At 38.6% G+C, this 27,480-nt stretch overlaps 4 protein-coding genes across 5 annotated transcripts; 2 read left to right on the top strand and 2 right to left on the bottom strand.

Moving 5' to 3' along the window:
- Nucleotides 1-5,573: 5,573 nt before the first annotated feature.
- On the bottom strand, nt 5,574-8,458 carry LOC113300121. Its single transcript, XM_026549306.1, has 2 exons — nt 7,362-8,458; nt 5,574-7,222 (listed from the first exon to the last, which is right to left on the bottom strand). Exon 1 carries the CDS (start codon nt 8,431-8,433, stop codon nt 7,639-7,641), a length of 795 nt encoding a protein of 264 aa, XP_026405091.1. The 5' UTR covers nt 8,434-8,458; the 3' UTR covers nt 5,574-7,222; nt 7,362-7,638.
- A 3,217-nt stretch (nt 8,459-11,675) lies between these two features.
- LOC113300120 lies at nt 11,676-14,722 on the bottom strand. 2 transcript variants are annotated; one of them, XM_026549305.1, is made up of 5 exons: nt 14,457-14,722; nt 13,963-14,029; nt 13,556-13,692; nt 12,610-13,041; nt 11,676-12,408 (listed from the first exon to the last, which is right to left on the bottom strand). In XM_026549305.1, the coding sequence occupies exons 2-5, from the start codon at nt 13,987-13,989 to the stop codon at nt 11,994-11,996; spliced, it is 1,011 nt and encodes a 336-aa protein (XP_026405090.1). In that variant the 5' UTR covers nt 13,990-14,029; nt 14,457-14,722; the 3' UTR covers nt 11,676-11,993. The 2 variants fall into 2 exon arrangements, with proteins under 2 accessions (XP_026405090.1, XP_026405089.1); XM_026549304.1 differs by having other exon boundaries at nt 12,610-13,044; nt 14,457-14,719.
- Nucleotides 14,723-20,751: 6,029 nt separating this feature from the next.
- Nucleotides 20,752-21,222, top strand: LOC113296323. Its single transcript, XM_026544630.1, has one exon. The coding sequence runs from the start codon at nt 20,752-20,754 to the stop codon at nt 21,220-21,222; it is 471 nt and encodes a 156-aa protein (XP_026400415.1).
- A 1,740-nt stretch (nt 21,223-22,962) lies between these two features.
- LOC113296322 (zinc finger BED domain-containing protein DAYSLEEPER-like) lies at nt 22,963-23,826 on the top strand. Its single transcript, XM_026544629.1, has one exon. The coding sequence runs from the start codon at nt 22,963-22,965 to the stop codon at nt 23,824-23,826; it is 864 nt and encodes a 287-aa protein (XP_026400414.1).
- Nucleotides 23,827-27,480: the final 3,654 nt, after the last annotated feature.

Genomic DNA, 27,480 nt, shown 5'->3' with positions numbered 1-27,480 from the left:
AAGTCCTTGAAGACTTGATAGCAGCACATCGTCAACAGAACGTCTCCCAACCCATCTATTTCATCCGGTGGCTCCGAAAGATTTCGACCATACAAGCATCCACAGCATATCATCATCGCGATCAGAAAGTCCAGCACTGAACAACCTAAAGTCGAGGATAGACCGACAACGCAACCACAATCTCCAAGATTAGCCCTGACATGATCGTTATCGAGCATATATTTCATCCGTCCGTCCCAAGAATACGAGGGAGTTTGGTAAATTTTGGGGAATCCACTGGAGAGACACTGCGGACGAAAGCATGGATCCGGAAGAGCAACCGAAAACAGAAGAGGGTCGATACCTCTTCTCATGCGGATGGAGTTTCTAGAGTTTGAATAGAATAAAGTTTCCTTCTTGCTCCATGAACGGGAATAGATGACTGGGCGCGACTATGCTTCCACGGGCCCGCAACATCCCTCCTGAATTCTTCCTGAGTTTTACTGGAGGACTGTTTTCACCTCCTAAACGAGCTCAAAACCTAAATATTCCCGAGTAGGGAGATATGAAATTCTTTTCCGATCAGAATGGAGGGGAGAACCGTCAAAATCTGAGTTCGTACGAGAATCCTACAACGATTTTAGTAAGGGGAGCTAATTAGGGTTTCGGCATGCCAAACCCTGATTTAGACAAAGTTGTCAGGCGCCATCACCACCGTTCGATAGACGAAATTTCGAAGCCAGTTCCCATCCTTCCACGGAACTGAAGCCAGTCGTCATCCTTCCACGGAACTGAAGCCAGTTGCCATCCTCCCACGGAACTGAAGTCGGTTTCCATCCTTCCACGGAACTGAAGCCAGTCGTCATCCTTCCACGGAACTGAAGCCAGTCGTCATCCTTCCACGGAACTGAAGCTAGTTGCCATCCTTCCACGGAACTGAAGTCGGTTTCTACGGAACTGAAGCCAGTTGCCATCATTCCACGGGCCCGCAACATCCCTCCTGAATTCTTCCTGAGTTTTACTGGCGGACTGCTTTCACCTCCTAAACGAGCTCAAACCCTAAATATTCCCGCGCTAGGAGATAGGAAATTCTTTTCCGATCAGAATGGAGGGGCGTACCATCAAAATCCGATTTCGTACGAGAATTCTACAACGATTCTAGTGAGGGGCGCCAATTAGGGTTTCGGCACGCCAAACCCTGATTTAGAAAAAGTTCCAGCGCCATCACCACCGTTTGGTAGCCGAAGTTCCAGTGCCATCACCACTGTTTGATAGCCGAAGTTCCAAAACCAGTTTCCACCATTCCGCGGACTGAAGACAGCTTCCACCATTCCGCGGACCGAAGACAATTTCTACCATTCCACATCCAAGCCAAGTTAGCAGCACCAACGACTCCATTCCAAGCCAAGCTAACGCTAGCGGCTCATTCCAAGCCGAGCCACAATTCCACGTTCCCAAGTCGAGCCAAGATGACGTAAGCCCAATCCAAGCCGACGCCAACAGTCTGCGTCCTAGACAACAACGCCATCCACCTTTCTATAGCTATCCATAGCACCACTCCATGGGCCAAATTACAATGCCGCCTCTGTCAACCAGCAGCCAAAGACGCAGCGATGACGCCCACATCCCATGGCCAAGCCAAATTTGCGCAAAGACCGCCAATGCAGGAGCTGCGTATTCTCCTTACCTCCGAAAAAGGTTAGCCGGATATTCCTGACCATCTCTTCGTGACTTTCCGTTTCGATTTTGTCCTTGTCTGTCACCATCTCATGCTTACCTCGCAACAATGCCCCTGTTCCGAGCTAAGCAGGAGACTTAACGTTGATGGTGGTTTTTAGCTTAGGGTTAAAATCGTAAAACCTTAGACTGACGTGACGTCACTCTGTAAGGAAACAGAGCCGCGAGTACCAATATCTCCACTAACACATTTATTGAGCCTTTCAATACGTCTACGAGAAATTTACCAGGGTACCTTTTTTTATGTATATAATATGTTTCACGGCAGAACCCTCAGTATTGACTGGCATCATCTCCGCACATGCCATCCGTGCATGCTAGCCAAGCGTGCCGACCGCGCCAAAGGCATGCCAACCATGCCAGCCGCACCATCGTGCCAATGGCATACCATGCCAGCCACGTCTCCGCGCCAAAGACATGCCAACCATGCCAGCCGCACCTCCGCGCCAAAGGCATGCCAACCATGCCAGCCGCACCACCGTGCCAATGGCATACCATGCCAGCCACATCTCCGCGCCAAAGGCATGCCTACCATGCCAGCCGCACCACCGTGCCAATGGCATACCATGCCAGCCACGTCTCTGCGCCAAAGGCATGCCTATCATGCCAGCCGCACCACCGTGCCAATGGCATACCATGCCAGCTACATCTCCGCGCCAAAGGCATGCCAACCATCAGCTTCACCTCCGCGCCAAAGGCATGCCAACCATGCCAGCCGCACCACCGTGCCAATGGCATGCCATCCCTACCATCCATGCCAGCCACGCCAAAAGCATGCCGGCCATACCTCCAAGCCACTGGCTGCCAAACGAAGGGTTGCAACAATCGACGGCTACCCTTCCTTCTGATATGCAAATATCTGTCGTACAAGTTCGCCATCAAACGCGTGGCAACTTATGACCCAATGCCAAAAACACTAATTTTGGTCGCGCCTAAACTATTCCAAACCCTAATTTTTGGCCGCGTCTAAAGCATGCACGAGCATGCCGACCATGCCACCATGTTGCTGCCCGCCAAACGAAAGGTAACCACGATCAACGTCTATCCTTCCTCCTGAGATGCAAGATCTCAGCCGTACAAGTTCGCCACCAAACTTGTGGCAACTTTTGGTCACAACACCAACTTGGCTATGATGCCAATTCGTTGGTCACGACACCAAACCCTAATTTTGGCCGCGCCCAAACTATGCCAAAATCCTAATTTTGGCCGCGCATAAACTATGCCAAAATCCTAACTTGACCGCACCCAAAAGTCATGTCGGCCATAACTCCATGCCGCTGGCTGCCAAACGAAGGGTTGCAACAATCGACGGCTACAATTCCTTCTGAGATACAAATCTCAGCCATACAAGTTTTCCACCAAACGCGTGGCAACTTCTGGCCCATTGCCAAAACTACACGGTTTGTAACAAATCCTAATTTTTGGCCGCGCCATGCCGGCCACGCTTCCATGCCACTGGCTTCCAAACGAAGGGTTGCAACAATCAACAACCACCCTTCATCTTGAGATACAAATCTCAGCCATACAAGTTCTCCACCAAACGCATGGCAACTTCTGGCCCAATGCCAAATTCCACGGTTTATGCAAAAACCCCAATTTGGCCGCGCCTAAAACATGCCACTGGCTGCCAAACGGAAGGTTGCAACAATCAACGACTACCTTTCCTCTCAAAATGAAAAATCTCGACCGTCGAAGGTCACCACCGAGCCGGCAAGCCTCCCAAGCTTAACTTGCCAAACAATAGCAACATGCTACACAAAAACACTCGAGACATCAAAACATGTCACAAACTGGGGGATGCTCATCAGGGTATTGGTCTGGCGGTTCACAGAGTGGGGCGTGCAATACGCCCGATATAAGAAAGTGTCATAAAAGTGAGGTGGTTAGTAATGGCAAGAAATAATGGTGAAACGTATTCTTCATTATGGAAACATCAATTCCAGGCGTTACCCGTTACCATTCTCCTCCATTACTCAAACTGTTTCCACTTCTTACGAGACCAAGGGTATGTTCAGTTACGACTTGTATAAATAGGTCTCACCTATTTCCACCAAAAGACAAGTTTTTGGTCAGGAATATACCACACTCAGAAATCACTTGTTAGCTTTCCCATCTGTTAGCTTTCCACTTTCTGATACAAGTCGTCAAATAACTACTCTTCCCGAATCAACTATTCTGGTCTCAACACTCTCTTCGCTTCCCTCCCTAGACCAACCCTTCTCCTTCACTTTGTGACCGAAGCAAGTCTGGAACGGTCATTTCTTGGTTTAGGTTGGATTTGTACAGATTGATCTCTCGAATCAAAGTACTCCCTTGCAATACATTATTTAGGGTTTAGACTCGTTTCTCAGCCACACACTCGAAATTACCAAAATCAGCAGAAACTGTTTTCACCCTCAAACAATAAGTAACAAAATAATTAGTAATTAATGCATATAATATCTTTTTTGCTACAAAATAGGCAAACACGAAAACTTTCTTAGTTTACGGTTCGCAAGCATAAGAATTTCAATTATTAGTCATCATCATAAATACCAATTCATTAGTCCTCTGTTGTATCAAAAGTTTAACCTAACTACAACGATAAAATGTGCAATATCCGTCATTGTGTGTCCTTATTCTATAAAAATTCTTAAGAGTTTGGAGATATATACAAACAGATGACTATCCAAGGCGAGTATCATCAACACCAAGTAATTCAACGGGAATAAGTGAGACAGCAACACAAAGCAATTCAAGAAACAATTATCAAAATGAAGAATCACCACAGTCTCATACATTTCATTTTGTAAGCAGAGAATTTCTCTTTATATATATTTTTTGATTAATAAATTTAAAATAGGTTTTATCAAGTTCAATATTTATGTGACTTTTGATTAATAAATTCAAATCGCCTTTCCTTACATGCTAGATACTTCGCAGGACAAATTCGAAGCCATTTTGAAAGAGTATTTTCTATTATGAAAATTATGAAGACTCGATTATGCAACCGGATGGAAGATGAGTGGGTGAATTATAGTTTGTTTTGTTACAATGAAAAAGATATCTTTGATGTTATAGACAATAAAGTAATGGGCCATTTACAGAATGGTCATACTTTTTATAATTGAGTCACAAAATGGTCACATTTTTGTAATTCGTTCACAAAACAGTCATACTTCCATCCGATTTAACACTTTTGAATAAAACGGTATTATCTTTTCCTAAAATACCATTCTTCAAAATACCCTTCCCATTTAACTAATTAGTTGAAGTGGTGGTGATCTGGCGGTGGTGGTGGTGGTGGTGGTGGAGGCTTAAGAATCTTCACTAAACCTCAGAGGGGAACCGGTGAACCCTTTAAGTGAATGTGGTGTAACGAACCTGAATGCGGTGTAACGAACCTTAATGTGGTGTAACGATCCTGAATGTTGTGTAACGGTGTGTAAGTGGCGGCACCACCACCTATAAATAGCACCACCGTCAAAACAATTATAATGAAGGAAATATTTAAAATTGTGTATGGAGGGATAAGTAGGGAGGACACATAGGTAATTTGGTTAACATATTTAATTGTGAGTCATCACTTAACTCTCTTTTTAATGGAAGTATGACCATTTTGTTAATACTTTGTAACAATAGGATGGTTTTGTGAATGGGGTCCTAATACTATGACCATTTTGCAATATTTTCTAAAGTAAAGTAAGGTCCATTTACAGAATGGTCATACTTTTTGTAATTGAGTCACAAAATGGTCATACTTTTTGTAATTGAGTCACAAAATGGTCACACTTTTGTAATTCGTTCACAAAACAGTCATACTTCCATCCGATTTAACACTTTTGAATAAAACGGTGTTATCTTTTCCTAAAATACCCTTCTTCAAAATACCCTTCTCATTTAACTAATTAGTTGAAGTGATGGTGATCTAGCGGTGGTGGTGGTGGAAGCTTAAGAATCTTCACTAAACCTCGGAGAGGAAGCGGTGAACTCTTTGAGTGAATGCGGTGTAACGAACCTGAATGCGGTGTAACGAACCTTAATGTGGTGTAACGATCCTGAATGCTGTGTATCGGTGTGTAAGTGACGGCACCACCACCTATAAATAGCACCACCGTCAAAACAATTATGATGAAGGCAAAATTTAAAATCGTCACAGCGGGTACATGACATTCCCCACTCCTTGAAAACATCCTTGTCCTCAAGGATGAGAACTGAGTTGTGACACGCTCTTCTCGTCGCAGCGGGTACATGACATTAGGTGGCAACACAAGGTAGTAGCGCAATACAGGAATCCCCTCAGCAAACTGAACTTGTCCATGCCAGGTTCCCAACATTAAACACGTGCAGAATCTTCACAATTTGCAGCCATCCTTAATAGTGGGGTGATCTGACTGCAGCACCACCAATTGCAGCAAAATGGGTACTGAAGCATACTCGAACAACTAGCATGTGAAATCAAAGTACCATGCTGGTAACACCTCTGAAAAATGTCAAGCTTGTATGAGTGTCCAAAGGAATGATGTAGCTTTTCTACTACCGCAGAACAGTTCCTCACATTGATCTGACCATCACAAGTTGGTGCAAGTTGCTTGAGCTTGTAGTAGCCATTTCTCGTGTGATCATCCAACTTCGCCGGAATCTGAAAATGAAAACTAGCCAACACCTCGGAAGTCCAGTCCATTGTGAACCACATAACCATACTTGCACAGGCCACCGACTTGGACACATCTATAGTGTGCATTACAGTATGTAAGAGTTGTACTGCCTGCTATCTTCTATAGATCTCAAGCTGGAGATAGTCATTTTTTGATGGACAAACCAAACATGACAGGCGAGTATGACAAAATACCAACACAAACTTCCCATGTGCTTGGACTACTACAGTTGAGAAAATCAGTAAAAGACGCACAGACCTGAATGTAGCACCACTAATTGTTGCAAAATAGATAGGGAAGCAAACTCGAACAACTACCACAGGAAATCGCTGCATTCTTCTCAGCACTAACCCAGAAATTTCCAACTGAAAACAGTCCGGTCTTGGCACAAGAGAAAAGTCTTGGAATTCTAGAAAGGCACCAGCTGAATTGGAGACGTTAAGCAAATGTGTAACACAACATTCAGAAGTAACAGCCAAAGAAAAATACCCATGATTAGCTAACAACTTGCCTCTATCATATATTCGGCAAGCAAAGTTGATGAGAAAGAAGAGGAATGCAGCAATTGTTACTTGAGAACTCGCCGTATCCAAGTTGTCAATGATGTGATAAATTCTGAATAATCTAATCCAACTTCTTGAAAGTGTAAGCATCAACATAGAGGGATAATAATGACTTCCAACAATTTTGGTTGTCGAACTTTTAACTTTAGGCAATTGGGGTAGACGGCTGGAATAATCTGGTGATAACGCAATACCATGAAGATAAGAAGGTAAGAAAAACAAACCCATACCGAAAAATTTAATACTCCATAATCCAGTTGCAACCAATCTGAATTTCCACCTCAAATATCCTACCAACATCCACACCTGTAGGAATTGAATTACCCTAAGTATGAGTCGAGTTTCCGTCATCCACATGATAACTGGACTGCTCCAACTCAAATATGAAGCACTGTCCAGACTTATAGAATACAATTTGCACTTCCATCTTAAGAAGTTCACTAACCTTGACACAATTGGAGCATGTGTGACAATGAGTACAAGTTTTATTATCTTCATACTCCCATAGCCTCTCATTGTTCTATACCCCACGCACAGCCAGTGTTGACAGCCAGAAGGTTTGTGTTGAACAAAGTACAAGAAATGAAGACCAGTTATGTAAGAATGGAGATATTTCTTCATTTCTTCGTCTTTAACAGCTGCAGATGTAAGCCTTGAACTTGATAAGAAGAAGAACATCCTTAGAAGTCAAAAACAGCTGCTAACAATTGCAAGAATAATCCTTATAGAATAGTCATGGAGCGAACCAGGGTAACATATGAATTCAAAAGTGTAATAACTTGGTGAGACCATGCGGTTGCTGGCCTAAAAACTTCTTCAAGAAGTCGAATAAAACCAACAGCCAAAGACTCAAATTGAAAACCCAAAATCGCATCAGGCAAAACATACTTCAGCTGAGAAAGAAATTTTTGCTTTTCCCACATATCAAGCATTTGATGAAACAATTGATAAATATTCCTAATCGCACACATTAGCATGCACATAGACAAATGAGTATTCATTCTTACACGATTTCCTTGTGACCATTTCGAAAACAACTGACCATTATCACCCCTGTCACCAGTTGTAACAAACTGCAGGACAATAGAATTTTGAAACAACCATTTCAATCGATACCCATGTCTTTTAATTACCTTGTAAACGCAATTTCTATTGCGCTCATTCATGAAAATCAACTCAATAAGAACAATCAAGCCAGAATTATGAGTATCAACACCAATTCTATAAGCATCGGCAAAATTAAAATACCCTCTGCCACGATCAAATACGGAACCAGTGTAAACAAAAGAAGGATAGGAACTAAAAACACCATCATTCCAGCTCCGCAATACAGTCTCAAGCATTCTATTCAGCCAAATTGTGTCTCTCTTTGACATTTGAACAAACAACATTTCAGCAGTACTAATAACACCCCCATTAGTTAGTCTACAAACAATTGAACCACCAGACCATGAATCTGACCAGTACCCATTCTTAGAATTCAGCTCATATACATGATTTCTATCAATTCCATCCATTAAATTTGAGCAAACATATAGCGCAAAAGAACAGGAAGTAATTGAATCGAAACCAAATCCATAAACACCGGTCAAATAACAAAACCTCTTAATGAGTTTGAAATCTTTTCCTGGATCAAAAATGATACGAGAAGAATCGAGAATAATGGAAAAACACTTACCCCATTTGATTTGATCTTTCCTTTCAAAATTATTCACTTCAGCTTTATCAATTACTGTAAACTGAATACTCACAGCCTCAGTTGAATCATCAACATCGTTTTCAACGAAGAAAATGGGAGGAATCAGTTGCAAATCGGAAGAATCATCTTCTTCAACAACACCAGTAGGAATTGATTTGATTTCCTCAGATGGAGAGACCGTGAAATCACCAATTGAAATAGCAGAATCTTCAATGTATGATGTCGATCTTAAAAACCCATGTAAACCCTTGTCTGAATCGGTGGAGATCCAGAAATTGAATCGGAATTGAAAGTTGAATCTGAAGTAGCATCAAGAAGAGAATTTGGAGTAACATCTTGACTGAATTCAGGTTTCAGTTCTTCATTGAATACCTCTTCCTCCTTCGTAGCTTCAGTATTCCTAACTCTAATAATGAATTGTTCTTCGTATGATGGTATGTGAATGGATTCCCAACTGACCCTGGCCCAAGAGATTTCATTATGTAATCTCCAAAGCTCACGATTAATACTCCATGAAGTAGGGATGTCATGGGGCGGGGATCTTGTATCCCAGTCACTGCCCCGTTCAAAACAAACAAAAACCACACCCTCCCCCATTATCCGTTTGATCTGGGACGGGTATGGGAAATACCCTTACAGGGCAGGTTTTTTACGAATTACCCATAACATTAAGCTCAAATATGATGAGTTAATTTAATAGTCAATACCCAAGTTCAACCAATAATAATAATAATAATTTAAAATTTCAAATTCATAAATTCATCATAAAACAAGCAAAGAAAAACAAATTGGTCTATAAACGAGCATCCCTCATTTTAGTTCTTAATTATTTCTTATCCAGTATCTTTCTTATAATATAATATAATTTCTTAGTTTAAATATAATATAAATAATTAATGATATCTTATACTTTTACCTTTTCTTTTATAATATAATTTCTTAGTTCAAATATAATATAAATAATTAATGATATCTTATACTTTTACTTTTTTTTTATAATATAATATAATATAATATCTTAATTTAAATATAATAAAAATAATTAATAAAAATATAAAATCCTAAAATGGGAACTACGGGGCGGGGACCTAGAATCCCATTCCCGCCCCATCCCCGCTTCACTAATTTCGGATATTACCCATACCCAACTCCGTTTGTACGGGTAAAACCCTACCCAATAGGGACGGGTATCCACGGAGATGAGTTTGGGTGGGGCAAATGGCCATCCCTACCATGAAGATACCTCGTTGGATAGATCTCTATACTGTGTCTGCAGATCAAGGAAATGGTTATAGGCTTCATTTTTTGCCTTAACTCTATACCAATAATCCCTAAATTGATATGAAAAAATTGAATAAATTTGTGCGGAAAGAAACGGCTCTGATGCCAATTGTTGTATACCTGGATGTACAACTACAGAGTTTGGATCATAATTTGAGTAAGTAACCTCTTGATTCATAGTGAACCAAGCCTAAATGCTAAACTAAGCTATTCTATTCATAAATCTTCTCATAAGAGTTTCATTACAGACTCAGAGCTTATAAAGCTCAACATTAGATAGCAGATCCTACGGTTACTAAGCCAATAGTGGCTATATCTAACCCATCCCTTACGATTGATAAAGACACACATTACCCAGCTAATTATTACTAAGAATCCTAATACTAAATACTAACACTGAATAGGATAAGGGACACCCTCTTTTCGTCACAGCGGGTACATGACATGAAACTTTCAACGAGTTTTTTTTTTTAAAAGTAAAAGAGAAGAAGTAAGTGGAAGAGGATTATAAAAATTGTATTTTTAATAAAACTTTCAGCTATACCCTTCGAAGTATTTGTGAAGTTCTTTAGGGGTATTTAGGAAGACTGGTGAGAAAGAACACGATTTATAAACGGGAATACTAGTAGTATTTGGGGGTGATACCAATTCATATAGGACAAATAAATATTAACACATCCTGACAGTTGGATCACTGGATTGGTATCACTCCGTTAATAGTGGTACCCCTTTATAAATCATGAGAAAGAGGGTTACTTGTCATATTTCCACCGTCATAAATTGTGAACACGTGGAGTACAAGTAGTTTGAAGAGGCAAATGAGTTTCATGCACACGTACACAACAGGATGCACACGTACACTCCCAAGTGATTTGGTACACCCTGTTAGCAATCTTGAGATGAGCGAATGGGATCTTTGGCACCTTGACTTATTCGAAGTGATGATGTATGCTATCACTCCTACGCTGTATTACTAAATTGTGTGGGCAAAATCCCTTCATCACCTTAGACGAATGGTGGAGGTATTTCCAAGTACAAGTTAGCTGCCAAAAAAACAGATCCTTAAAACCTAATACAGCTAGGTTGTTACAAGGACCCCAAACAGAATCTGACTCTACTTCATTCCAGAGCCGGCCCTCCCTTTAAAGCAAGCAAAGCCTTGCTTGAGGCCACAAGAGGGAGGAGGCCACAAATTGAAAATAACGTCATAGTAGACTTGAACTCTTTAGTGGTTTGCATGAAGGGCTAGCTTATGTATATATGTGGTGGGGGTTCTTTTCACCCTTCAATCAATCCAATTGGATAAAATAATTTCTTAACGTCGGCTCGATATATTCTTGCCAGTACAGATGCTCATAGATGTGTATGAAAAATTATCTAGAAATCTCTATATTACAGATAAATATAATTGATTAACGTTGTTAATTCCCCCAATAAATGTCCGAAACTTTGAAATTGCATCCATTGTTAACGAGTTTGCATTGAAAACTTTTCACAAAACACACCTTTTGGTCAGCATTTTTAGAGTATATTTCTAATCGACAACCTCAAATAAATTTTTGGTGTTCTCAAGGAAAAAAGAAGTTAGTGAAGCATCTTTTTTTATAGTACGGCCACAAAATAAAAATCGCTTAGGGCCACCGAAAATCCAGGACCGGCGAATGAATAACATGCCAAACTTTTAAAGTGAAAACTACAACCACATCCATTTTCTCCTATTGAACAACGAAAATAGCCTTCTTTAGTTCTTTATCAAAAAAGAGAAAAAACAAACAAGAGTTGCTTTGAAGGCCGAGAATAAATTCCATTTATGGTTGAAAGACCTATCAGTAAGGAAGATCATTGACAAAAAATAACATTACAAGTACATTAAAAAAAATTACAATAATATATGGGCACAACTAGAGAAGAGGAAAACGACATCCGCCAATAAATTACATTCCTCAGTAACTGATTCTCAGCTTAAAATTTGAGGTACCAAGAGATCAAGTTCAGCTGATCCTTGGAAACATTCTTGAAGCTTGATAAGATTCAGGGCTCTCAATCTAAGCCCCATCACAATGGGCTAGCATTTCCCTAACACGACTTGCATACAAACTAGATGAGATGAGCCCTTTTTAGGAATCTGATTGTTCTACAGTATACTGGCCAGATTGCTTCCCTGGAGTCTAGGAACCTCTCCACTAACCATTCTTGCAGCTCTTTTAGTTTACTTTGTGATACTTCTTTGTAGTTCATGTTCTTCATATCTTCAACAGGTTGCCAGAAAAACTTCCTTGGGCCTTCCTTGAGCTTTCCTTGAGAGATGTAGCTGTAAGCCAGAAGGTAATAGGATGGTACACTCTTAGCTATTCTGATCGTCTGCTTGAAAGTGAAAACATAAAGAGAGCCTATAGCCCGAAGTATCTTGATATAGAGAGCAACAATCACAGGGCCTAAGATCCAAAGCGGTGTTAGCTCTTTAGAGACTTCAACCCCGTATTTTATGTTTACCGCCATGTACAAAGGGATGCTGCAAAATGACATGTCAACAAGTAAAGAAATTATGCCATATTCACAAAACAAATTCAAATAACAGGAATATGTTAAGAGTGAAAAGACTAATTTTAGAAGATTTAATTGTACAGAAGATAATAAGAAAAGATACTAGCTAGTAATAGCATGAATAATCTCGTAAAGGAAAAAAAGTGTCATGGTAATATGCTGCACTTACAAAATAAGCAGTGGGATCTTTATTGTTGCGTCTAGTCCCCAAAAGTAGCATCCAACCGCCTTCAATATCTTCCCATTCTCCTTCTCTTGGCTCCTGATTTGACTTTCTGCCTTTTCACTTTGAGGTGGTCCAAGGCCAAAAACTCCATCACTTATTTGATTTGATGATTGGGTGCGCAACATCATCAGCCATTTCTTGAATAATTTCTGTATGGCCGGAGAACTTGCTAGAGTCTCTTCTTTTCCCGCACAACAAGAGAGTGGATTGTCTTGTATCTCAGGAGATTCTGTTACAGTTTCTTCACCCTTATGTGGCACATCAGAGAGCTTAACAGAGCTTCTGCGGACTTTGGATCCCTTGGCTCTATATCCTGATTCATCATTCTGGGAACTGCCTTTAAAAGCTAATACCTTCAGCCGCTTCACCTCTCTCCTGCTGTGGAAATATTAAGCATATTAATTTAGCAAAGGAAAATAAAACGAAATAGAGTATGGACTGCATCTTAGCAAGCAAGCACGCGTCACTAAATAGCCAGTAAATAAGAGGAAGTTCCAGTTAACGGTAGTTAAAGTGTTTTTACATGCACATCAATCACTGATATAAGTTTAGATAGGAAGACCAAATGATTTTCTTTTAACAACTGTTAAAGATGCACTGCAGGGGCAACCAAGCAAGTACTAATGGATTACCAAAACCAAAGGGACAAAAGACTAACGACTGATTAGAGACCAAAATAGTAGTGTCAATGGATCTGTAATACAGGAAATAAGGAACCAAGAACAGACTGCATTTTCCATTGTCAAATGAAAAGTATTGGTTTTACTTGTAAGAAAACTAGAAGTGAAATTACACCAAAGATCTGCCCTGTATTTCATGATTTCTAGACTTCAGCAATAAACTACATCCACGGACCAATTAAAGAGAGGCAAAACTGCAGATTTCTCACCTTATACATAATCTGCACTGCTCCCATGAAGCACTCCTATTTGATGGCTCAACCATTCGAAGAGTAACAATTGGTTTTAACTGCACCTCTTTGCTCCATGATAGAGGTCTCGACCGGAATGCTTCATAAGAACCGTGCTACATTCCACAATGAACATGGATCACGAAAGATTCTAATTAATAACTTGAACATCTGAGAGACAAAACCACATTAAAGATATCTAAGATGCAACTAGCTGTAAGAGATGGTGTCCAGAATTCTCATGATATATGATATATCCATCATTTACTCATTCAGATATAAGGACATCTCAGAAATCAACTCTCGTCTAAGAAGACATAGCAGGTAATACGATTCTCCAAGATATAGCTAATTTAAGCACTTTAAGTCATAGTTGTCTCAAATACCTGTGCGGAGTGAGATATCAATGCCATAATGTTGCTACCCCAAGCGCCAATTCATTTATTCACAACTCTACCGACACAAGAAACATTTTAAGTCACTTGAAATAATATGAACACAAGTACACAAAGAGGGATACCGTAAAGCATCGTAGCAAACTGAAACAACATCGCAATAACACTTCATTCTACGAATCAATACAAGTAATTACAAAACCCATTTACCAAACAGACATCAATGTTACAAAAAATACACCAGAAATCAACCCCAAAACTGCATACCTAGAAAAAAAATCAAAGAAACCCCAATTCATCAAATACCCAAACCTAATTGTACCCCAATATATAGATAACAACATCCAGACCTACCAAATGCCAAATACCTATGTGCCTAAGCAAAACCCTAAAAGTGCGTAATAAACAGAAAACAACAAAGGGTTTGAACACTACAAATTTTCAGCTCAATTACACTATATACACCAATCGTTCATGTTATTTACCTCAGCATAGGTTTGAGTTGGAATCAAGAAAGTGATTTATCTTGTTTTTCTCTAAAATTTGATATAGATTCTCTAACAAGAGAAGTGCAGAAGAAGCAAAGTAAGTTTAAGAATCGGGGATGTAATAAGAGGGCGTATCTCTCTTTGGTTCTTCCAGGAGGATTTGTTTATTATGTTATCCTCTCTGGGACGGGGTGGGGGGATGGATAATAAAACCAGAGAGAGAGAGACGATGCGTCTAGAGCGGAAGGAAAAGGCGGTCGACGTTGGTGCTAGATTCGCTTATAAAGAAAAGAAAAATTATTTAAAATGAAGGGAAAAACAAAACAAAAGGTCTGATAAACGAAGCGAAGCACGTAAAATTTACGGGTACACACCATTTGACCTGGCCAATTAAGATGAACTACAAAAATAAGTGAAGTTGTGAACCATGGGATAACATTGTTAGGAATCCTCCGGCCTAACTAACTTCGAAAAACGGCTTATAAGGATAGGATTGTCCGAGGCTTATTAAACACACGAGCTAGGTTGTCCTAGGCGACGTGCGACTATTTAACACCCCCCCAAACGACTAGGGCTACACAGACAGAATGACACGGAAACTATGGACGGGGTGGTTGGAAACCACGGGCACACACAGACAGAAATGGAGTGGTACGTAAACCACGATACATGGTAACGTTGAGAGGGGTCTGGTTCTGATACCATGTTAGGAATCCTCGGGTCTAACTAACCTCGAAAACCGGCTTGCAAGGATAGGATTGTCTGAGGCTTATTAAGCACACGACCTAGGTTGCCCTAGGCGATATGGGACTATTTAACAAACATTACTAAATTACCAAAAGGAACTAACAACATGTTTGGTTCTAGGGAATGTGACCAATTCCTTGAACCAAACAACCCAAATCAACTCCATGTAATTGAGAATTTTGATTCCTAAAAATCCAATTCCCTCCAAAATAATAGATTTCCATTGCATTGGTCTAGTAGTGCAATGGAATTGGATTCCAGAGTAAAAACAAAAGTAATTGGATTACCTCAACCAAACGTTATTTTTGGATTTCAATTCAATTTCTTGGAATTCAATTCCAAGAATTGAATTACCATATAATTAGATTCCTAGGAATCCAATTCTTCCAACCAAACGAGGTGTAATATTATTAAGAAAGAGTTGTCACATGGGGCAAGAAAAGTTTCGATCTCTGATTAATCCTAATAGAAAAAGAGGTTTTATCACCGGAGGAGAGATTCGCAATTGGAAGAAGAAAAAAAAGTATATTTTTTGTGCTTGTTTCTTCCATTAATGTATCTACAAATAACAAAAACTTCATGTTAATGAACTTAAAACAAAGCGAACATGAAACATTAAGTAAATGTCTACAACTATTAACATTTGCTCGAGCTCTCCAAAGTAGATTATTAGTAACGTTTGAATCTTGTTTCATTAGTTTCACCAAATTTTGACCGTCATTCTGAATATAGCGAGAATCAATTCCCAACTCTTATATCCACTTGCAAGTCTCCTAACGATATTTGGCTTCATCATAGTGGGCAAGATGGCCAACGTGATCCTGCCTTAATGTATCTTATTATGTAGCATCAAAAATAGAAATTGTAAATCTCATTGTATCATCGGTATCCACAATAGATGCATCAAACTATTTTTTCCAATCAGCATTTATATCAGTGTCTACTTCAGTTAATTTTGTTCTATCAACTATATGTTTAAATGGTCTCACTTCAAAATGATAGAGATAATCCATTCCAATCTTGAGAATAAGATTTCTATGACTGGCTAAATGTTACTAAAGTGAAAACAATTTTGTATTTCATATATATGGACCAAAGAATATAAGTGATTTTTGAAAACTCTAGCATGAAAAGATTATCATTCATCCAACATCAGAAGCATTGCCGGATATATACATGATCATAGTTTAGCAATCTGTTAAAGGAAAGAGTAAACCAAACAGTTTTGACAAAAGTACAATCAATAAATAAGTGAATTTTATCTTCCAAAATATCAGAATTACAAAGTCATCGATAAGGATAAGAATGTTTGTTGTATTGGTGAATTCTTTTGCCATAAGCGAACCATAGAAACTAGTTTCCAATAAAATATTTATATTTCGAGAATGGAACTTAAGTTCCTTATTTGATTTCGGAAATTAGCAATGTCTAGATTTTTCTTATAATTTGTTAAGAATTTGTGAGTAGATTTGGTTGACACTTCTCCAGATATTTTCATCTTATTATGTCATTTTTATTGAGACTTGGTATCATATGCATAATCTTACGGTGATATATTTGATAAATATATTAGTGCAAATTCCACTTTATATTGTTATCAATCCTAATAGTAGTTGGTGTGTCATTAATATTATCTTACAAAGAGGTAAATTTTGTCAAGGATAAAAATTATATCTAACCAATCTCCTCGAGAGTAATCATCTTTTCCCAATGCCAAAGGTACAATATCCTCAAATAGTGGAAAAAACAAAAACCGTCAATCTCGACAAAAAAAAAAGTGATTCCACAATGTAGTAACATTAAAAATCGCATTTCTTGTGTTACTAAGTGTAAAATCCCCTTATCCTATTTAAGCATGCTAGTTAGTAGTATCCTGGTGGTTTCCATTCTTTGCCCAACTAGCAGTAATGCCGTGAGATTTTTTTGGGTGAAAGAATTCTCGGTCATTTTGGAATATTTTTTGACCGGGAAGAATCGTATTTATAGCCGCATAAAAACTTTTTCCTTGAATCCTAGTTGTTGTGAAGGAAATCGACGATTGATTTGAGAAAAGGTGTGCTTTTACTGCTTGAAGGATTGATTTTACTTCATACCAGGTAGGTTTTCTAACTCTTATGCCTTGTAAGCTTGATCTAATGAGTTTAGAAATGTTTTAAGGAATCAAATTAAAAGAAGAAATACCTATAATTATATTTTTCCTTTCAGATTATCCTTAGGATGGTGTTAAGTGAGCGGTTGTGATGAGTTTTGTTTATGATCTGTGTTTAGCGCGATGGAACGAGAACAAGTTCTCCTGACGTCTAGGATGTTCTTCCAGTAGTTTGTGTAGTGGTACGAATGTTTGAGATGGATGTTTCCTTCGTTTTCTCATACTAGTTAGGATGGCTTTAATCCTGGACTCACCTTTACCCTCTGATAGTCTTTGTTAGGAATATCAAATCTCATTTTTTGGCGTTTTATTTAATACTTTAATGGACAAAAAATCATTAGTTAGTGCCCAGAATTGTTGCTGTGTGAAAACCGTAAGCAAATTTAATTATTATAGCTCTTGAGCTCGTTCAGGGTGCTAGTATAGTCAACTAATGATTTGTTAGGGACCTGGACTAAGTGCTTATGGTACGTTAAGAGTAGTTGTACCAGTAAGGGATCTAGATATGGAATGAAACCAAGGAGCAGTATGCGTGTCTGTTGCTTTGGGCTAGTTTTATTTTTGTGAAATTAGCTACTGCGTCGAAAACGAAACACTTACTTTTTGGTCGTAGTATATTGTTGGATGAAGGAAGAGTCGTAGGGTTGTGGTGGCAGTAGATTCGTAGTGTTTTCAGTTGGAGTATCATCATTTGACGAAAATAAATGGTGTGGGTATCCGCTTGTTTTATCGCCCGTAGTTGGCTCGATTCCCATAAATTATTAGAGCGATGACCGAAGAGTCACCTAAAAGATATGGATCTATTATTTTTGAATGGGTTCGACAACATCTTGTTCTTCGGCGCACGGTAGGAAAATTAGGTGGACTACACAAGGGTTGGTACTTCTTTTTTTTGTCAAACGGCTAGACTAAGAAACTAGAGAGTGGGCAGTTCGTAAGTACTAATTTGGGGTCATAGCTAGGATGGTTAAGTTTTCATAAAAATGTATCTGTAAGTCTTCATTGTTTACTTAACAATCTGTTTTGTCCTTTTGGACGTGTTTTTGGTTAGTTCACTTTACTCTCAAAAAATGAATTCATTACAAAAGCTCCCATCTCACAAACTGTTTTTACTTCTAGACAATACCTATGAATTATCTAGGGCTGATTCGACCGTTTATAATGGTTATAAGGGTATGAAAATCTACTTTTAGTTGGGGTCTGACCCAACTTACTATTTTTTTAGGAGACCGTGACCGTAGAGCAACCTAGCTTGTAGATTGCATTTCTGTTCTGAAAAGCTACTTCATTATTTTAAGGTGCTTGGCTAAATGTTTTATTGAATTCTTTAAAAACCAGACTTTGTTCCTTTTCAATAAATTCTTCGTATTTATTTTGGAGGACGACCTGCGAGTCGAGGATTATTTTTTTTATTTGTAAAAGATTCATTTTAATTTATAAGTTTCCTTATCAACTTCTTTAAAATAAATTCATTTTAAATAAATTCATTTATTTATGGATTGTTGTCAATGTGCTCCATACAATAGCTCGATCTCCATTTGTTGGTATGAAGGCTTGAATATGTAAAATGTTCCATGAGTATGCCACACTTGGGATTTTAGGGGGGCCGACCTAGAATTCGAAGTGGGGATGTTACAGAGTGGTATCAGAGCCCTGGTAACATAAATCCTTGGGAGCGGGTGTAGGGTCTTGTTTAATCACGTTAGGCACGAGTTGTAGGAACACTTTGATTGTTTTTCTTTTTGATTATGTATTGACAGTTTCTTGTTTTTCTTTCCATTCTTAGAGGATGGATGGTCGCGGTAGACGTAATACCGAGGGTCGTGGCCGTGGTAGAGGTCGTGGTCGAAGGGGTGAGGATTTTGTTGAGGATTATGTGGCAGAAAGTAACTCACGCACTGATGATAGTGGGTCTCGTAGTGAAGATGAGACTAGGTCCACAGGTAGCTCTCGATCTCGTAGGACTAGGTCAACTGGTAACTCTCGATATCGTAGGACTAGGTCCACAAGTGGCTCACGATCTGTTCATATCGAAGGAAGAGAGGGTGGGCCTAACGCTTTAACATTAGAGGACATTCAGACAATGCTGAATACTGCGATCACAGCGGTATTGGATCAGAGGCTTGGTACACGTGGAGGTCCAGAAAATGTGGTACCTCCAGAAATGAATGGACCTGCAATTGTAGAGAGAAACACGAAGTCTTGGGTTCATTATTACCAAGATTTTCTGAAGATGAAGCCCCCTTCGTTCACAGGAAAGGGAGGTGCAAATGAAGCACATCAGTGGTGCACAAAAGTGGATAGGATACTAGCTCAGTTTGATTGCTTCGAGGCTTATAAGCAGAGGATGGCCGCTTTCCTTTTGGAGGGGAATGCAGCAACTTGGTGAGAGTCGATGGGCAAGACAGTTGATGCAATGGAGGTTACTTGGACAAGATTCAAAGATTTGTTCCTTGAACATTTTTTTCCTTCGGACGAGCGTCAAGCTATGATTAGGCAGTTTGAGGTACTAGAGCAGAAGGAAAATCAATTAGTGGTCGAATACGAGTGCGAATTTGATCGTTTGTCGATTTTTGCTGCTCATCTTATGCCTATCGAAGCATATAAGATCGAAAGGTTTTTAGGTGGATTACATAACGGGATTTCTCGACGCATTATTGGGAACCCTAGTTTTAATACTTATGCCGCAGTTGTGAATTGTGTTAGGGCACATTGCTTGAAGATCCAAGAGGCAAGGAAGAATAAAGCTAGTAAACTGGATACCAAGGTCACCGAGAAGAAAGATAATAAGGGTGGGAATGCCAATGGACAGAAACGTTTTTTTCACCAAGGTAATCAGGGATGGAAGAAGCCACGAACATATGAAGGGAACAGTGGTAATTGAGCCATGGTTCATGCACCTCAGCCCATGAGAACTGAGGTTATGTATTTAAGGGACCTTGTTATCACTGCCAGGCACAAGGACACAAGGCTCGTGATTTTCCAAATAAGGGCAAAGCTCCTGCTGAGTATGAGCGACGTCAAGTACAGAACCAGCCTCAAGGTCGAGGACCTCAGCCTCGATTGAATGTTGTCTTGTCTCATAATGGCGAGGGATCGGTGGTAATGTTGGAAGGTACTTTCCTTATTCACACTCGTCATGGTAGAGTATTGTTGGATACTGGAGATACTCATTCTTTTATATCTGCTATGTTTGTGAAAACTTTGCTTGTTGTGTTAGAGCGTTGTTCCTATGTTGTTATGTCACCGATGGGTGGTTCAGCGTCTATTGACCACATGTGTAGGTCGTGCATTATCCGTATGGGCACAGAGATTATTCGTGAATCGTCCGAAAACATTTCCTTAATTAGGGAAAGGTTGCGCACGGCGCAGAGTAGGTAGAAGAACTATGCGGATATGAAACGTCAAGATAGAGAGTTTGAGGTGGGAGACCTAGTGCTTCTCAAAGTGTCACCTATGAAGGGTGTCTTGCATTTCGGTAAAAAGGGAAAGCTTGCTCCTCGCTTCATTGGGCCTTTCCCCATTATTGAAAGGATTGGGAAGGTTGCTTACCGTCTTGCTTTACCGGAGAGATTCTTCGGAGTTCATAACGTGTTTCATGTATCTATGCTTCGAAAGAATGTGTGTGACGCGGACCAGCATCCGTTGATAGACTATCATGATCTGGAGTTACAGAAAGATGCTTCTTACGAGGAGAAACCGTATAAAATTGTCGATCGTAGAGAGCATGTCCTTCGAAGGAAGACCATCCCAATGGTAAAAGTTCAGTGGCATCATCATAATGACAAGGAAGTCACCTGGGAGCGTGAGGATGACATGCTTAAACGTTATCCCGATCTTTTTGAAGATACGGAAAGTACAACTTAATCTCGAGGGCGAAATCCTTCTCTTTTTAAGGGGGAGATTGTAAAATCCCCTTATCCTATTTAAGCATGCTAGTTAGTAGTATTCTGGTGGTTTCCATTCTTTGCCAAACTAGCAGTAGTGCCGTGAGATTTTTTTGGGTGAAAGAATTCTCGGCCGTTTTGGAATATTTTTTGACCGAGAAGAATTCGTATTTATAGCATGAACGGAAGATTAGGGTTTCACTGTTTTTATCTTCTCTCAAAAACATAAATCAGCCGCACTAAATTTTTTTTTCTTGAATCCTAGTTGTTGTGAAGGAAATCGAAGGAGAAAGATGATTGATTTGAGAAAATGTGTGCTTTTACTGTTTGGGGGATTGATTTTACTTCATACCAGGTAGGTTTTCTAACTCTTATGCCTTGTAAGCTTGATCTAATGAGTTTAGAAATGTTTTAAGGAATCAGATTAAAAGAAGAAATACCTATAATTATATTTTTCCTTTCGGATTATCCTTAGGATGGTGTTAAGTGAGCGTCTGTGATGAGTTTTGTTTATGATCTGTGTTTAGCGTGATGGAACGAGAACAAGTTCTCCCGACGTCTAGGATGTGCTTCCAGTAGTTTGTGTAGTGGTACGAATGTTTGAGATGGATGTTTCCTTCGTTTTCTCATACTAGTTAGGATGGCTTTAATCCTGGACTCACCTTTACCCTCTGATAGTCTTTGTTAGTCTTTCCTTTGAATGTGTATGTTCGATCTCATATGTCTTCCACTGTGAATAAGGTGATTAGGAATATCAAATCTCATTTTTTGGTGTTTTATTTAATACTTTAATGGACAAAAAATCATTAGTTAGTCCCCAGAATTGTGGCTGTGTGAAAACCGTAGGCAAACTTAATTATTATAGCTCTTGAGTAGAGGTGTCAAACAGGCCAGGCCAGGCCAATGCCCAGTACAAGCCTGCCAGGCTAGGCCTGGAAAGCCTGCCTATTGGTTTTAGTCGATCAAAAAAATTCAAATGGTGTTGAGTTTCGATCACGTGATCTACCCTCCGAAAATGAGAAGCACCTTAAACCAACTAATCCACACGTCTTTATATGTTAAAGTACACATTCAGAATTATTTGTAGGTAATTATCATCTTTTTTGTTTTGGAAACCATTTATCAACCTAATCAACTGATAATAATTTCATTATGAGATTTTATTCCATTATAATTAAGATTTTATTACCGTTATTTTTCCTTCATTAGCGTGAGGTCAATTGGAAAAACAAGGGAGTCACCTAACTAATTAACTCGTTATCAATTCTAATTCAAACTAAAATTAAGGTAATTAATAGTAATTATCCCGTTAAAGACTTAATTATCTTTCCCGTTATATTTTCTCAATATATGTGAAATCAAGTTTTGTTTCTTGAAAATTCCCTTGAAATTAAATGACGGCATTAATTATCGCACAATTATTCATAATTTAGTTTATATATATATATATCAATCTAATTTTAACACTTACAAACATCCTATATACAACACAAATCTATTATCTTCATTATCTAAAATTTCCTTAAGTTTCCTCCAATTTCTCCGATATACTAGCAATTGATTTCGAGTTTCCTTATTAGTGGTTTAATTTTGGTAAAGGTTAGTTGTTTAATTTCCTTGTTTAGTTACTTGATTTTTGTTAACTTATATTTTATTTTCTTGGCATAATTACTGATATTAGTACTTAATATTCGTCCATTTAGATTTTTGTTTTTGTATGATGGATAATAATAGGACACCTAGAGAAATTAGAATTTTAGACCCAGAAAACTTAAATTTTGGAGAAGATGAGTTAGAATTAGACAATGAAAATGGAATCCAAGAAGAAAATCAAGAACCACCTGTTGTAGGTACACAAAGAAAAGAAATGGAACTTAGGTCCGATGTATGGAAAAATTTTGATAGGGTAAAAAAGTTACATCAAGGAGCTATGAAAAAAAGAGCTATTTGTAAAATTTGTAAATGTGAATTTGTCGGTGATCCCAGTGCTGGTAATAGTCATTTAAAAATGCACATGCAGACCAAACATTCTAACGGAAATGACGCTACACAGTCACAAATAAATGTTAGTACTAGTTCCATATCAAGTTTCAAATACTCCCAAAAATCAATGAGGGAGGGATTGGCCATATACGTAGCAGGAGCAGAACAACCTTTTACTTTTGCTGCAGATGCTAGATTAGAAAGATGGATCAAAAATTATGTTCAACCAGGATTTTCTAGTGTAAGTAGAAATACTAATAGAAGTGATGTTTCTAATGTTTTTATTTCACAAAAACAATTGTTAAAGACTGAATTCCACAATCACGTTGGTGCGATTTCTTTTACTTCGGATATGTGGACTGGGGTTAATGATTTAGGATTTTTATCACTTACTGCACATTATGTTGATCCCACATCTTGGGTGATGCACAAAAGAATTATTGCACTTCGTATGATACCATTTCCTCACACAGAGCTTGAAATATATAAATGCATATCATCTATATTTACTGAGTATAACATTTCAAACAAATGTTTTAGCATTACTTTTGATAATCATTCAGCTAATACAAATGCGATCGATAATTTTAAACGTGCATGATTTGTTGCTTTTTACCAAGATGCTTTGTTCCATGTTAGATGTGTATGCCATATTATTGCTCGTGTGGTTAATGATGGAATGGATACTATTAAAAAAGATGAAGAACTTGATTTCATTAGACGGATTTGAGATGCGATTAAGTATATTACAACTGGATCTAGTAGGGTAAAAAATATTCAGAAATTTGCACATCTAATGGTTTGAACCCTAGAAAATTGATGTTAGATTGTGGTACTCGTTGGAATTCCACATATCTTATGTTAAAAGCGTGCGAAGGTTATGAAAAGGCAATTATTGAATACGTTATGTCTTCTGCTGATTGTGTTGTTAGCTTAGAAATGATTGATTTTGAAGTTTGTTCTTTGTTCATGACATTTTTGGAAACTTTTTATGATGCTACAAATGTTTTATCAGGAATATATTATCCCACATCTCATATTGTCATAAACCAATTATATAACATGACTCAAGCTTTTGTTGATTGTAGGGGTTATGATATTTATGATAAAGTATTATATGCAATGGAATTAAAATTTAGAAAATATTTTGAACCAATTCCTCCTATTTATTATTTAGCTTCTATAATGGATCCAAGAAAAAAATTGCAACATACAATGGTTTTAATTACGAAAATTTGCGAGAATTTGAATATCCCTGTACTAGACACAGTGGAAAAGGTTATGGAAAAATTATCTTCTTTATTTACTCATTATGAAAATATTTATGGGTCTAATGTTCAAAGAACAAATGTGATAACTCCAAGACCACATAAAAAAACAAAAGATCTATCTTGGTCTTTACTTGCCAATGCTAGCGGTGGTTGTGGACCACTGGGTGTCTCTTCTTCTAATGTTGCAGGAACGCGAGCACTAAACGATCTCGAAAAATACTTACAAGCTACAACCGTTGATAATAAGGATGATTTTGATATATTGGGATGGTGGAGATTGAATGGTATTAATTTTCCCGTTGTCCAAATTATGGCGCGTGATCTATTAACACCACCCGCATCTACAGTTGCATCAGAATCTACTTTTAGTGCATGTGGTAGGGTTTTGGATGAGAAAAGAAGCAGATTAAAGTCAGAAATGTTAGAATCTCTCATATGCGTGAAGGATTGGGATGATGCAAAATATAGAGATCAAGCTTATACTGATGAGATCGCAGTTGAATTCGAACGTTTGGGGGTGATCGATGATTAAACAATGCAAATGAAAGATATTTGAGTAGGTGCCAACCTAGTTGGGATGTACTCAACATATCGTGATGCATTTGAGTAGGTGCCAACCTAGTTGGGATGTACTCAACATGTAGTGATGAAGTTCTCACCTATATATTTTGAAATTTTATTTTGTATACGCTATGTGATTTATTATGTAAACAAATTTATTAGACTTTATGAATTCCTTTTTTTTCGGTAAGTAATTTTCGTCAATAAATTAATTCATTTTTCTTTCTATATACTTAATAAATATTTCATTAATAAATTTATCTCTTATTTAGTTGTTTCCTTTCTATGCTCGATAAATATTTCATTATTTAGTTGTTTCCTTCCATTTATTTTCTATTAATTGTCCTAATAAAATTGGAAATTCCTGATATATTGACCTTTAAATATGCCAACGTCTTTGTCAGCTTATAGCAACCATACATTAAAGAGTTTCCTAATTTCCCGCCTGCCTTAAATAAATAATGGATTGTTTGACCTTACGATATGTAAATTGATTTGATATAATATATCAATTAACAAATTAGACATAAATAAAACGCTGCCCAACTGGTTTGGGTCATTGATATATGAGCACGAGGTAATGAGTTCGAAACACTATGGATATATTTTTTGAAAAGAAAGAGGTCATACTTTAACTGGCTAGCCTGGCCAGGCCTGGACCGGCCAAAACTAAAACAGGTCTGGCTCAGGCTCAGGCTGCGTTCATTTAATAGGATCCAGGCCAGGCTTGGCCTGGCCAGCTTTAAACCGTAGGCAAACTTAATTATTATAGCTCTTGAGCTCGTTCAGGGTGCTAGTATAGTCAACTAATGATTTGTTAGGGACCTGGACTAAGTGCTTATGGTACGTTAAGAGTAGTTGTACCAATATGGGATCTAGATATGAAATGAAACCAAGGAGCAGTATGCATGTCTGTTGCTTTGGGCTAGTTTTATTTTTGTGAAATTAGGTACTGCGTCGAAAATGAAACACTTACTTTTTGGTCGTAGTATATTGTTGGATGAAGGAAGAGTCGTAGGGTTGTGGTGGCAGTAGATTCCTAGTGTTTTCAGTTGGATTATCATCATTTGACGAAATAAATGGTGTGGGTATCCGCTTGTTTTATCGCCCGTGGTTGGCTCGGTTCTCATAAATTATTAGAGCGATGACCGAGGAGTCGCCTAGAAGATACGGATCTATTATCTTTGAATGGGTTCGACAACATCTTATTCTTCGGCGCACAGTAGGAGAACTAGGTGGACTCCACAAGGGTTGGTACCTTTTTTTGTCAAATGGCTAGACTAAGAAACTAGAGAGTGGGAAGTTCGTAATTACTAATTTGGGGTCGTATCTAGGATGGTTAAGTTTTCATAAAAATGTATCTGTAAGTCTTCATTGTTTACTTAACAATCTGTTTTGTCCTTTTGGACGTATTTTTGGTTAGTTCACTTTACTCTCAAAAAATGAATTCATTACTGTGAGTGGGAAAAAACGATTTGCTGGTGTTTATGAAATTGAAGGATCGACCGTGTGGAGACTCCTTGAACCGAGCGAAATGTTGAACCTCACACAAATGCACTGCAAGAAGGGAGTGCTTTAAGTTCGAGAGATCAATCTGTAAAACCCCGGCCTAAACCAAGAACAATGGTCGTTCCAGAGTCAATTCGTTCACAAGAGAGGATGGGTTGATCTGTAGGAGGGAAGATGAGAAATGCGTGAGATCAATGGTGACCTTAGATTGTAGGTGTGTTGTGAATTCAGCGTGAAAATGCTCTGAATGATTGAATTTTGCTCAATTGAGAGTAATTTCTGTGAGTTCGTGTAGACGAAAGATTGTCTGTATGAACTTTTATGAGAAGTTGCTCGCTTTGGCGAATGTTGTTCGATTGTTCGAAAAATCTCTCTTTTTCAATCAGGATTCAGAGACATTTTATAATGCCGGAGTTGAAAACACCATGATCCCATGAAGTGTGACAGTTGCTGGAATCAGAGAGTGGGAAACGGGGAAATCGTGTTAAAACCAATTACTCATCGTGCGGAGACTTGGTTAACTTTCCACCCACTACTTTGCTGACTCTTCCAACTGATTGCACGACTTGCTCACATTCTCGTCGTAGGTGAACACACGTGTCGTAGACCGCCAGACCAAAACCCTAGTTAATATCCCCCATGTGACACGATTGAAATCTCGTGATTGTGGAGTCAGTTGCTGACTTTATGGGACGATGAGTCCATGTAGCGCTGAGTTGAACATGATTAGCAAATGTTTCGAAACTCATGACTTTAATGTGTCTGCTGAGACGCGGTATCATTATAACCTAAGACGAGCAAAACTGTGTTGCTAAATTGTTGAATATTGGTAGTTGAACCAATATTCTTTGATTTGAGCAAATATTGCTAGTCTGAGCGAATATTGCTAATTGAATAAATATTGCCGGTTCAAG

Source organism: Papaver somniferum, chromosome 7, assembly GCF_003573695.1.
Source record: "Papaver somniferum cultivar HN1 chromosome 7, ASM357369v1, whole genome shotgun sequence".
NCBI lineage: Eukaryota > Viridiplantae > Streptophyta > Magnoliopsida > Ranunculales > Papaveraceae > Papaver > Papaver somniferum.
The sequence above is the reverse complement of the archived record's forward strand: the minus strand, read 5'-3'. Positions and strand labels throughout refer to the sequence as shown.

What these genes read in the sequence shown, in the direction of transcription:
- LOC113300120 (XM_026549304.1), bottom strand. Translation starts at nt 13,989, where the DNA reads ATGGCATTGATATCTCACTCCGCACAG. An exon ending in TGATATCTCACTCCGCACAG is followed by an intron (nt 13,693 to 13,962) that starts GTATTTGAGACA and finishes TGTGGAATGTAG; the next exon opens with CACGGTTCTTATGAAGCATT. An exon ending in CAGTGCAGATTATGTATAAG is followed by an intron (nt 13,045 to 13,555) that starts GTGAGAAATCTG and finishes ATATTTCCACAG; the next exon opens with CAGGAGAGAGGTGAAGCGGC.
- LOC113296323 (XM_026544630.1), top strand. Translation starts at nt 20,752, where the DNA reads ATGAAACGTCAAGATAGAGAGTTTGAGGTGGGAGACCTAGTGCTTCTC.
- LOC113296322 (XM_026544629.1), top strand. Translation starts at nt 22,963, where the DNA reads ATGGATAATAATAGGACACCTAGAGAAATTAGAATTTTAGACCCAGAA.
- LOC113300121 (XM_026549306.1), bottom strand. Translation starts at nt 8,433, where the DNA reads ATGGATGGAATTGATAGAAATCATGTATATGAGCTGAATTCTAAGAAT.